This window comes from Bombyx mori, chromosome 13 (assembly GCF_030269925.1).
Source record: "Bombyx mori chromosome 13, ASM3026992v2".
Classification (NCBI taxonomy): Eukaryota; Metazoa; Arthropoda; class Insecta; order Lepidoptera; family Bombycidae; genus Bombyx; species Bombyx mori.
The window spans coordinates 11,511,098-11,523,769 of record NC_085119.1 but is presented as its reverse complement, the minus strand read 5'-3'; the positions used below and the strand labels follow the sequence as shown (position 1 = coordinate 11,523,769).

General features: G+C 33.9%; 1 protein-coding gene across 2 annotated transcripts; it reads left to right on the top strand.

Moving 5' to 3' along the window:
- Positions 1-2,060: 2,060 nt before the first annotated feature.
- On the top strand, positions 2,061-12,586 carry Y-y (yellow-y). 2 transcript variants are annotated; one of them, NM_001043969.1, is given in 4 exon segments: positions 2,061-2,079; positions 2,663-2,898; positions 10,260-10,448; positions 11,082-12,586. In NM_001043969.1, coding segments are annotated over 3 exon segments (1,545 nt in total). In that variant the 5' UTR covers positions 2,061-2,079; positions 2,663-2,672; the 3' UTR covers positions 12,212-12,586.
- The last annotated feature ends 86 nt before the right edge of the window (positions 12,587-12,672 follow it).

The window sequence follows — 12,672 nt, the reverse complement described above, 5'->3', positions numbered from 1 at the left end:
ATAACTATAAAATAATAGATACCCGTTGCATTTGTAGTGAGCGCTACGAATGTGTGCGTGTGTGTGTTTTTTTGTTTAAGGTCTTACTTTTATCAATACAACGCCTGCCCTGCTCTTCAAACCGAAACGCATTACTACTTCACGGCAGAAATAGGCGGGGTGGGGTATCTACCCGTGCGGACTCACAAGACGTCCTACCACAAGTAATTACGCAAACTATAATTATGCGGGTTTGGTTTTTACGAGTATTACACGATGTTATTATTTCACCGTGAAAGTCAATCGTGAACATTTGTTAAGTACGTATTTCATTGGAAAAATTGGTACTTGGCGACGGGATTCGAACACCGATGCATCGCTACATACGAATGCACCGGACGTCTTATCCTTTAGGCCACGACGACTTGTGTCGGTATTCGAATCACGCAGGCAAGTACCAATTTCCGAGCGATGTACTTCCTCTGTTGTGGCTACTATGACAGTAATTATAGGCAGATGAATTGGTTAGGAACACATTCAATAAATGTACATACAAACAAACATTGATCTTTATTATAAATAAATTTCGATCATAATAAACCGATAAAGAATATTTTAGATTTTAATCTAACCACCCAATTAAAATCTAACCAATTTAAAAACTCAATGTTGTCGAAAATTAATGATATGATGTATTATGATGTTACTTATATATCTAGTAAAACCCTATGTAAAAATGTGCTCAGTATTGGGGTTCCGTAGTGAAGTAATGACATAAAGTGATATATAGATACAATTTACAATATATATTCTGTAAACTGCCATACATCAGTGATCCAAAATTACGAAAATATTATCATCATCATCATTTCAGCCTATCGCCATCCACTGCTGAACATAGGCCTCTCCAATAGATTTCCAGTGCGACCGGTCCATTGCCACCTGCATCCAACGAGACCCAGCGCTTTTTCTAGGTCGTCGGTCCATCTAGTAGGTGGCCGTCCCACACTGCGCTTGCCAGTACGTGGTCGCCACTCCAGGATCTTTCTGCCCCATCGACCGTCCTCTCTTCGTGCTATGTGGCCGGCCCATTGCCACTTCAGTTCACTAATTCTACGGGCTATGTCAGCAACTATATATAATAATTATAATTTAGAAAATATTATAATTTAGGGTTATTCCAAACATGAATTATGACGCTTATCTCACATAAAAGGCCGAAGGAATATAAGGTGTATGATTTTTTTTAAGAATCTAAATTGTATTCTGTAAGTTTCTAAACGAGTTCATTTATATATTTAGAATAATATATTGAATAGATCAATGAATGTTGCAGAATATGTTTTGTTAACAATAGTAAAAAATAAACCTGCATTTTTCTGCATAACTTTGAATATATTGAACTTAACTGTAAACAACGAAAATTGGTTCGAATCAGATAAATTCAAAAGGTATACAATGAAATTATATAGATATGAATTTTTTCGTGTTTCGTTTTTTTTCTTTATTTTAAGTTCAATTTACAAAAGTGTCAAACTGGCCTTAGAAACATTAATAGTGTTTGTAGATACACATGCGCACTTGCCTTTATTTTATTTTAATACTTTATATCTAATATTTCATACAAATAAATATGTTAATAAATATTTTATTCGTAAATTGAATAATTGACTATAACGTAATTTATTGATGGGAAATACCAAGGCTTAGAGTTATCTTACTATTTTTATAATATATCAACCGCAAATGGCCTTTGCTAATTATTCCAATATTAATTAATAAAACCATACATTTACTACAAAAGTAAATTATATTTTTATTTTATTTGAAAAAACATATAATGGAGGCTTTTTTCCCAATCGTGTCTCAATCTTCTGTTTAAAAAACAAAATCTGAATGCGACGTGAACTTAACTTACGCAACAGTGCCTATAATTTGTATCTGGTCAAACGATTGAGTGAATGAAATGCTTCAGGCCGGCTGCGTGGTTGATCGGAAGCTTGGTAGGAGAGGGCCAGGCCAGCGCTTCGTTTTATAAGTAGAGGGTGGCTCAAACACATTCAGTCGAACACAAGCTGCCGCGAACATAGGCTAGTTTTGGTGAATACCGATTATATTATTTATTCACTATAATTTATAACTTCACTGTACTACATTAAGTGCGTTATAATTATTATAAATTTATTTAGATACAGAAAAAAGTACTTTCATTTTTATCAGTGCATTTGTGATAATAGAAATATAAAAACTGCTTGATATATTAGCGATTCGATTATAATAATAAGACTCTATTGTCCTTATGGCAAGATTCATGGGTTTTTACACGCGATTATCCTCCATAATAAGTTCCGCAAACTACGACTTTTTTGTGATTAAACCTAAGATATGTTTTCCAGGCTTTATATAAATTAACTCAAACCACTTGCTATGTGTTGTATTCTCTTCTAAACAACCATTAACAAACGTAGTGTCAGAGTAGTGTTCTTTTTTTTTTTCTTTATTAGAGCCATACACCTATTAGGTTAAGTCGGCAGAGTAGTGTTTAAATACGAAATTTTCTTAAACGCAACAGAACTATATGCGTATTAAAGTAAATAATTAGCTCTCTTGAATTGTGAATGTGCCATAGTTGTAAAATGTGTAAGACATTAATTTGGTAGAACACAGTTTTGTAATCTTTCAGAGTAAATAAAATGGCAGCGAAGTTTTTAGTTTTCTGTGGGCTAGTCTCACTAGCATCAGCAACGATAAAGCTCCAAGAAATATTCTCGTGGAACGTGGTCGACTGGAACTACCCGGACCAGTTCTCGAAGCAGCAGGCTCTCAGGACTGGTGCTCTGATACCAGAGAACGCACTGCCCGTTGGTATCGAAAGGTGGAGGAACAAATTGTTCGTCAGCGTTCCTAGGTGGCGCTCAGGTATGTACTAGCTAGATTTTGATTAAGATGTTTACATAATTATTTCAACTATCGATCTTAAATTGAAAGAAAACAATTGATCCATAAGTCGGCTCGCTTGAGATAAAAATAAAGCCTATTTTTAGTTAAAAGAACTTTGATCATAGCTTCTTCAGAAGTCGAATTGATTTATGGCTAATATTTTTTCTGCTATATATCCAACTGATAATTCCCACATAACAATTGGTTCCAAAATTTAAGATTTACGTTATTTTATCTGTACTTTAAATTTAATGTGTATGTATTTAAAAGTACATAATTACGTATATCAGTCTCAAGTACCCATAACACAGGGAAATCTAATTTGGGGACGGATGATCGCGCGTGTTTTAGTCCAAGTTATCCCTGTTCAATTTTATCACATTTCAATTTCGTTATTTTTACATCTAAGATTTCATCCAAATAGAAAACCTTATTTACTAGTCTAATGTCTTACATTAATTTCAACTTCTTGGCACTTTCGATATAACTGCTTCTTACATTATAGAAAAAAAAAGCATAAAAGAATACTCGTAGTCTAGCATTCCTTTTTGAATTTTCATCTTATGCGCCCACCATCATCTAAGCGATCAAAATAGCACCCATCTAAATAATAATAAAAAAAGCGCCTTGAGACTAATTGTCTCTATAAATATTTAACACGAATTTCGAAATCACTAGAATCAATGTCCTTAAAATTAAATCACCTAAACATTATTATATTGTTTTCTCTGAGTCAACAACGCAACGCAACAATCTCCTAATTGATTAATAGTTAATTCATTCTTTTTTTTTTTCGAGCGCCCCAAAACGTGGTTAAACACCTAAGCGTAGCAAAATTTGTTGTTTAAAAATGAAAATATTACCTAATATTTTTCTTTGATTATCGCGAGTTGCTTAGAAATGAAAATATTACCTAATATTTTTCTTTGATTATCGCGAGTTGTAAGATTTACAGTTACAGTTTAATTAAAAAAACGTTTACGGCCTGATTTCGCTTTATTAAACCGTAAAATATTTTTAATTAAAACATAAACTTGTAATGAACAGCTATAGAGAACTTAGCATACATACTCATTTTAGGATCAGCTATTTCAAAAAGTGATCAAAAAATTTCAGCAGACGATAAAAGATAGCAAAACATTCATGTGCAATTTAAACCAAAACTATTATCCAAATTTACTATTAATAACCAAAACTATAAATCTTTTCACGCTGTTTTATATCGCTCCAAGTCTAGGCATGTTCAGTCGTAAGTTTAAAATTTGTGAATACCACAGTGCTGTCAGTTGCTTTGGATGTCGTATTATCTATTATGTGATCAAAAAGAGAACATAAGTCTCAAGTTCTATGACACGTTATATCCGACTGCAAGAAGAGTAAAAATTTAAACAGGCCTACAACTGGCTAAAATAAAACTAAAATTACATTGAAATAATTTCAGGCGCTTTTTTTATCGAAACCAATATTTAAAGTCTATAACAATATAGTAACAATAAAGTTTATAACAATAACAATTTTTGAACTTGGCCTGACAATACAAATTGTAAAATGAAAATGTAAACCAGTAGGGTATGCAGTATGAGTTACTTATTTTATAAATTTTATCGATATAATACCTTTATAACAATTTTATTACATATTATTCGTTTGATAACAAGGAACCTAATAACTGCGTATTTTTAATAATTATCTTCAAAACTACTGTCACAAATTTCATCGATTTTTGTATTTACAACTGACATTTAAATCTACACAATTTATTCCGAAGTAGATTTTAAAAACGACCCACATTTTAATTTATCTTATTTTAACGCACCATATTCAATGTGAATTTATTATATGCAGTATAATTTAAAATGTAAACAAACCTCACTCGATTTTAACACATGAATCATTCATTGCATAATCAAAATTGACGAATAAACGTAAGAATGAAAGTGTGAAGACGGTATTTGGAACTATGAGTCCAGAATATAAACTAGGTGTTTTCTAAACTCCGTGGACGAGTTAGATAATCATTTAAACTAAATTACCTTTTACGTGGTGGTGTAAGGCTTTGTGACATGATTTTAGACGGCTCATTCGTATGTAGTTCTTCTGTGGACCGGACACATTTCGTAGAAATGCAAATTACAAATTATCGAAATGATTTTTAATTGAATTGAAATAATTTTTAATAAAATGGCGAGACCACCACTTTCGTTAATTACAGACGTGCAATTAAAATAAATTTTTATAAATATAACTTCTCGACGAATTATGTATTCTACACTTTTACATTTTCAAATCTATACTTTTTTTGGTGCATTTGAAAATAGAGACTTAGAGTTTGACGAAAATATAATATATTTTAATGTGAAAGATATGGTTCGGTATTTGATGCTTTAAATATGTTAGATATTAATATACCTTAAAAAAATAAGTTTTGTGATATTTGAGTTGGTAAAATAATAAATCACCCCAAGAAAACTTAATGCATACATAAGTACGCACATACGCGACTCTTTTTGTTTGTTTTGTTTATTATGAAATATTATGGCCTTACGTCGTTAATGTAATTCACTATCTCACCGCTTTGCACTTCACTTAGAACCGACGCACGCTTGATAGCAGTGATTAGGTTAATCAACATAATTATGATTGGATAGATATTAAGCCTGTTGTTACACTTTATCCGGTAATAATATTTTAAGAAATACAACGCTACGATTTCTTTTGCCGACTACAATCTTATAGCTTGTGTATTTATTATAAGCAATTTTGTTGTGTGTGTTTCAAGTTTATTTCATTTGTTTTTATTTCTTCGATGCATATCGTCTAAAAGTATTAATTTCATATCATACTCATAAAAAATAGTTCTGTAGAATATAAAAAAATGGGCGAGTACTGTATTTACATAATTTACTAGCGACCCGGCCTCGCTTCGTTTCGGAAACATTAAATTTTATTATTGATTGATAGGCGAAGGCCGCCATGTTGCGCGCGGTACGACAATAACTGCGGGTGACGTCGCGGGGCAAAGCTAGTCTAAAAAAAGTAGCCTGCCTTACTCCTTATATCATCAGCTACCTATTAGTGAAAGTCTCATCAAAATCGGTCCAGCCGTTCCAGAGATTAGCCGAAACAAACAGACAGACAGACAAAAATTGTAAATAATGCTATTTTGGTGTATGTACCGTATATATATTCATATGCATGTAGTAAAAAGCGGTTATTTCAATACTACAAACAGACACTTTAATTTTATTTATATGTAGATTATAAAATTTATTTATAACTTTACTAAGCGCACATGAATATCGGTATAAAATATTTAATAAAATATTTTTGTAGTAACTTATTACAGCTAAAAGAGAGAGAAAAAGAACAAAGGGTGTGCCAGATACCCACTGTTTGAAAATTAAACAATAAAAACATAGTAATAAATAGTATACAATAAGGATCAAAGAAAACAAAAAACAACAGCTATTTTTGCACAATGTAATTATTTAATTGTAGCTAGGTTTTTTTTTTTTTGGAACACTTCATTAAAGCAATATCTAGGCCAAAGTCAATTGTAGCTTGTCTTAAAACTGACCACACCTACTATAGTTTTAGTTGACGTAGTTTAATATAACCTCAGCAGTGGATGACCTTAGTACAAAGACCACTGTGTTTTGACGGTTGAATTTCAATCAACTTGTACCAAACAATAATCCGAACCCTGAGGCGATCATCAGTTTTAACGAGCCAAAATATATTTCTAAGATCAATAACAAACGATTATTTTTATAATAGCCCACCTAATTAAGCAGGGTCTTAAGATTAATTCTATAAATTAATTTGACCTAAAAATATTGAAGTGAATTTTAAATGTATCGGATCGAAAAAGTGCGTCATGAATTTCCATTGCCTTACTTAAAATATAACAAATGATATTCAGTAGTAAAAAAGAGTAAACTAACTAAGAGTAAAAATAGTCTTTCTGTTCAATTGTTGTAGGGGTTGTACTCCTTTATTTAAAATCAAATTAATCGTCTTCTATTTCTATTCTACTTCACACTGGTGGTAGGACCTCTTGTGAGTCCGCACGTGTGGGTACCACCGCCCTGCCTATTTCTGCCGTGAAGCAGTAATGCGTTTCGGTTTGAAGGGTGGGGCAGCCGTTGTAATTATACTGAGACCTTAGACCTTAAATCTCAAGGGGGTGGCGCATTTACGTTGTGGATGTCAATGGACTCCAGTAGCCCCTTAACACCAGGTGGGCTGTGAGCTCGTCCGCCCATCTAAGCAATAAAAATAAAAAATCTATAAATAAGTGGAAGACTTTTGAAATTCTTTTTTTTCATTTTTGTTGCTTAGATGGGTAGACGAGCTCACAGCCCACCTGGTGTTAAGTGGTTACTGGAGCCCATAGACATTCCAATACCATCTACCAATGTAATGCAATGATCTAATTATTAAAATGCAATCGTCTAGATTATCGAACATACATCCAGGTATATAGACGCTATAGCCATTTCTAAAGACGATAGGCATAAAACTAGTTTTTAAGAATCTAGTTTTTTTTAATGTCAACGGATTGGGTATTAAGTAACTTCCATTGGGATATTCGTGCAATTTTTTATTTCCACGAACTGCTTCTAATGAGATTTAATAACATTACCATCTTATTTTCTGCTCATATTTCTTATCTCGTCTTTCGAATTTGACCTTTTATTTTTGAATAATTACTTTTTGCTTCAAAGAATGAATTAGTTTTAAATTGAATAACTACAAATGTATTTTTATTGACTAAGTTTAGTTAGTAAAAATTTCGAGACCTACTTTTTGCTACCGTACTGTAATAATAAAAGAAATATTTATCAATTAATTATGCACTTTTGACAAGACTGTTTGAATTTTCTATAATATAATTACTATATTAACTACTATACACATAGTTAATATTAGACACTAGACACTTAATAATATTGAGACTTAGATTTTATGTGTCAATGTGAGTGGTGGCATCCATATTGTGGTGTCTATGGTTTCGGTTACCACTTAACACCAGATGGGATGGTGAGTCGTTCAGCTGTATACGAAACAGAAAACTAAGGCATGTTCACAACAATATGTTCTGCTGATAGTTGATTGAAGAATGCAATTTAAAAATGTTACGTGAACATGGAAATCGAATTTAAAATTTTCGAACCTACTCATCAACATATTACCTACATGTTTATTCATTAGATATCACATTGCGAAAGGGTGTCACCTCCTCAGAAGAGAAAATGTGTATTTCTTTGTAATTTTTTTTGTGTTTGTTTTTATATGCTTCGTTCCACAACAGAGTCTAAGAAATACGACTCAATTAAAATTAAGTGACTGTCGGAGTCCATACACATCACAACTATATGAAGTCGTGGTGGTTTAAAGGGTAAGATACCCGATGCATTCGTATCAAACGATGCTACGGTGATCGAATCCTGCAGGAAGGTACTAATTTTTCTAATGAAATACGTTCCCAACAAATGTTCACGATTACCTTCGTGATTGTCTTCCGACGGTGAGATAATAACATCGTATAATACAAATCAAACTCGCAAAAGTATAATTTGCGGGTAGGTACCACCACCCTATCTATTTCCGTGGGGCAGCCGTTGTACTGTCAAAACTAAGACCTTAGAACTCATGTCTCAAGGTGCGTTGTGGAATTTATGTTTGTGATGCCTGTGAGCTTCGTTGAACACGTAACACCAAGTAGACCATGAGAACGTTCAACCATCTATGCAATAAAAATAAATTGTGAATACTGTGATCCGCCTTGAGACATGTGGTCAATTTCATTCTATCACAGCTATTTCTTCTCTAAATCCGGAGTAGATGATTGCTTCACAACAGAAATAGACCAAGAAATAATAGCAGCAATGTCGATAGCCAAACGAATATATAACTATTGCGGATATGATTATAATGCAAAATGTTTCCTTCATCGTGGAAGATGGGCGTGAACAAATTAGGTTCCTTAGAAAAAATAAAATGTTTTTAGGCCATAGCAGATGCACTTTTTAATTTCATTTTACGGATGTTGTAGTTACTATTCGTAGATTGTTTTGCACGTATGCGTTATATAAATAACGGTTGCCGTCATTATAAAACAAAACAAAAAAATAATGAGAATAATTGAATTAGTGCCGCTAACTTGTCACTTTCTAAGATTATTAAAAATTCGGTCTGGCATTTTGCAGACTAAATAAAGGTAAACAATTTAAAAAGCCGTAATTAGTGTTTACGGTCCGAGGATTTTACATGGCTATAGTCAGAAGAAACGTGTATATTAAACGCTTTGAGCTACCAATGGGCTCTATAAACGGCTTTACGGCTTAGGTGGGCTAAGAAAGCGGTTTTATCACGACAAGGTGATAAAATCATAAGGATAATGTCATAAAATATAACACGGCCATAGGTTAACTCGTTAAATGAATTCGGTACACGCAATTATTAAACATAAGCAAATCATCGGTGATTATGAAGATGAGAAGATAAGAATTCGAATAAAATATTATGAAATAAAAATCAAAACCCTATATCAGCTAATTTGAAAACCAAATCACAGTTCTGTATAGCTTAATCGAGCACATGTTTGTGGCAAATTATTCGTAAAACTATCGCTATGAATATTTATAATAAGGATATAATAATATACAGGTTTATAACGTAACGCATATCTACATATTTACACATAACAATGTCAAGTTCATGTCTAACACTAGACAGTTAATGTTTTTATATTTTATATTGACTCCTACACAAATTAAACATGTTATAAACGGTTATACGTCCAAAATAATCAGGCACTTTATTAAATATTTTATGAAACATTATTTTAAATTTTAAGGAACCTCAAATATCTTTTGGAAAACTACGTAACCATTTAGCAAAGCACTTGAAACTGCCATCTCGTGTCGCAAGACGGATAGCGGCATTCACGTATATCATATAGTAAATAACCACTTTATACCAGATGTGCTGTAAAATCGCTCACCCGTCTATACTGTAATAAACATAAAGTAAAGACTTATAGTCTACCTGCGCTAAAAGAAACCGTAAAAATCACGGTGTAAAAGTCGCTACCCACTTTGAGACGAGGTTAAAGTCTCTAGGGAAGCGATTACCAGTTATGAGAACGTTATCCGTTCCAACTATACCAATAATTACTTTTCTAAGTACTACCTGCCCCAATATTCGACCCATCGTCAGACCTTCATCACTTGCCAGCAAGCTAACTATAAAATAAAACATATCAGTACTGGTTACGATCACAGAGAAGTTGCAAAAACCTAACAAAATACTAATTAAGTAACACTAAATTTCAGGTATTCCAGCTACTTTGAATTACATTCCACTGGACGCTCCATATGAACCATCCCCGAAATTAACGCCCTACCCGAGCTTCGAAGGCAACGAATTAGGCAATTGTCAAACAGGACTGACTACTGTATACAGGGTCAAAGCAGACCAGTGTGATCGTCTTTGGGTATTAGACGTTGGCACTTATGGATACGGTAAGAAGATGGATTTTTTTATTATTCCAATACCAATTTTCTTGACCTATGTGCCATCGGTAGGATCCTCAGCTTATTATCTCCGTAGTGGTACGGCGTATTGTAAGCTCGCATGAGACGGTATTACTGCTCTACCCATTTCTACTGCGATGAACTGTTAAAATACGACTTTGACCTGGTATCTCAAGATGATTGTCGATATTTACGTTCCCATCCATAGGCTCCGGTAAGAATTTATCAGAAGATCTACTAATGCGTATCAAAAATGTTAAAAATTACGGACTGTTAATAATGCTTCTACATATAACAATAAACAATTCATTAGCCATTTTAACATTAGTCAACGATCGTCTGGTGTAGTGGTAAGTGACATGGTCGCTACACAAGGGGGTCGCGGTTTCGAATCCCGCCAAGGGAAGATATTTGTATGATAAATATAAATGTCTTTTCCAGAGTTATTTATGGATGTATATTAAATATATGTACGTGTATAATAAAAATCTTACATTTATTTCCGTTATCTGGTACCTGTAACACAAGTTCTTTACGAACTTAGCACGGGACCAGTTAAAGTGGCGTGATTGTTATTAAATATTTATTATTATTATTATTATTATTATTGTCTCGTTTCAGACAACGTTACAAATGTGTGCCCGTACACGCTCAATGTATTTGACTTGAACACTGATCAAATCATCCGTAAATACGTGTTACGACCAGAAGACATTGTCTCTACGACTTTCATTGCCAACATCGCTCTCGATATCGGTACCAGCTGTGAGGACACCTTTGCCTACTTCTCCGATGAACTGGGCTATGGTCTTATCGCTTACTCGTGGGAACAGAACAAGTCATGGAGATTCAGCCACAGCTATTTCATGCCCGACCCTCTCGTCGGTGATTTCAATATCGCTGGCTTGAATTTCCAGTGGGGAGCTGAAGGTATCTTCGGCATCACGGCGTCTCCTATCGGTGCCGATGGTTACAGAACTCTGTACTTCTCACCTCTGAGCAGTCACACAGAATTTTCCGTGTCGACCCGTATCTTGAGAGACGAAACTAAAGTGAAAGGTTCCTACAAAGACTTCTCAGTTGTCGGAGTACGTGGTCCTGACGGTCATACGACAGCCAAAGTAATGGACGACTCCGGTGTCCAGCTTTTCAACTTGATCGACCAAAACGCTGTCGGCTGTTGGAGATCGTCCCTGCCCTACAAACCTCAAAATATCGGAATTGCCGATAAAGACGACGTTGGCCTTGTTTTCCCCGTAGACGTCAAAATTGATGATGAGAAAAATGTATGGGTTATGTCAGACCGTATGGCTGTATTCCTTGAAGCCGAATTGGACTATAGTGATATTAACTTCAGGGTTTATACTGCACCTTTAGATACCCTAATTCAAGGAACCGTTTGTGAAGCGCCATTGCCAGTGCTTCAGGCACAGCAAATACTTAAGCCACTCCAACCGATCAAGGCTCTTTCTCGAGCGAAACTCTACAATCATGGCCTGGGAGTAACAGCAACTCCTTTCTCTGAAGCCGTTGCGGTATACACACCAGGCTCAACGAAATCTGGACTGACAGGTTCTTATAGACAACCGATTATAAAGAACACTGCTCCTAAAGTTCAGAACTACATTTACATTCCGAAACAAACTTCATCCGCTTATACATCTGGTCAATTTACCAGGCCGAAAAGTACCAACAAGAATCCGTGGTGGAATAAAGCTACCAACTACAATTACGAAGTTTTTGAACCTTGAAAAACATTGTTTGATTCAAATTCTCAATTCCTAGATTAAAAACTGTAAAATTATAGGACATTATGTATTAAATGTGAGGCTTTCTATTGCAATAAATAAATATAGAGCGTTTAAGCAGAGACAATTTCGTAAAAGTGTCGTAAACTCTTTATAATAAACTTTCAGAAACCATTTACAAACAAAACTTCTAGTACACTATAAAATTTATCAATGAATGAATCCATTTGGTGATAAAAAAATTGTGATGGTTGTAATATTATTGTTGTTTAGTGTTATTATGTATCTTTTATTACTTATTTAATTTTTTTTATAAATTTGTAATAAGTACTAGGTCGGTACAAGATTGTTGATTTTGTAATAAAAGTTGTTAACGAATTACTGTTTTATTAAATATCAATATTACAATTGATTTCACTATTGCCACCTAAAACAAAAATATTTACCGTTTATCGGGACTATAT

Bases quoted from the DNA above. Each gene is read 5' to 3' on its own strand.
- Y-y (XM_062671643.1), top strand. From the start codon at position 2,673: ATGGCAGCGAAGTTTTTAGTTTTCTGTGGGCTAGTCTCACTAGCATCA. The intron at 2,899-10,259 runs GTATGTACTAGC...ACTAAATTTCAG, and splicing joins CGTTCCTAGGTGGCGCTCAG to GTATTCCAGCTACTTTGAAT. The intron at 10,449-11,081 runs GTAAGAAGATGG...GTCTCGTTTCAG, and splicing joins CGTTGGCACTTATGGATACG to ACAACGTTACAAATGTGTGC.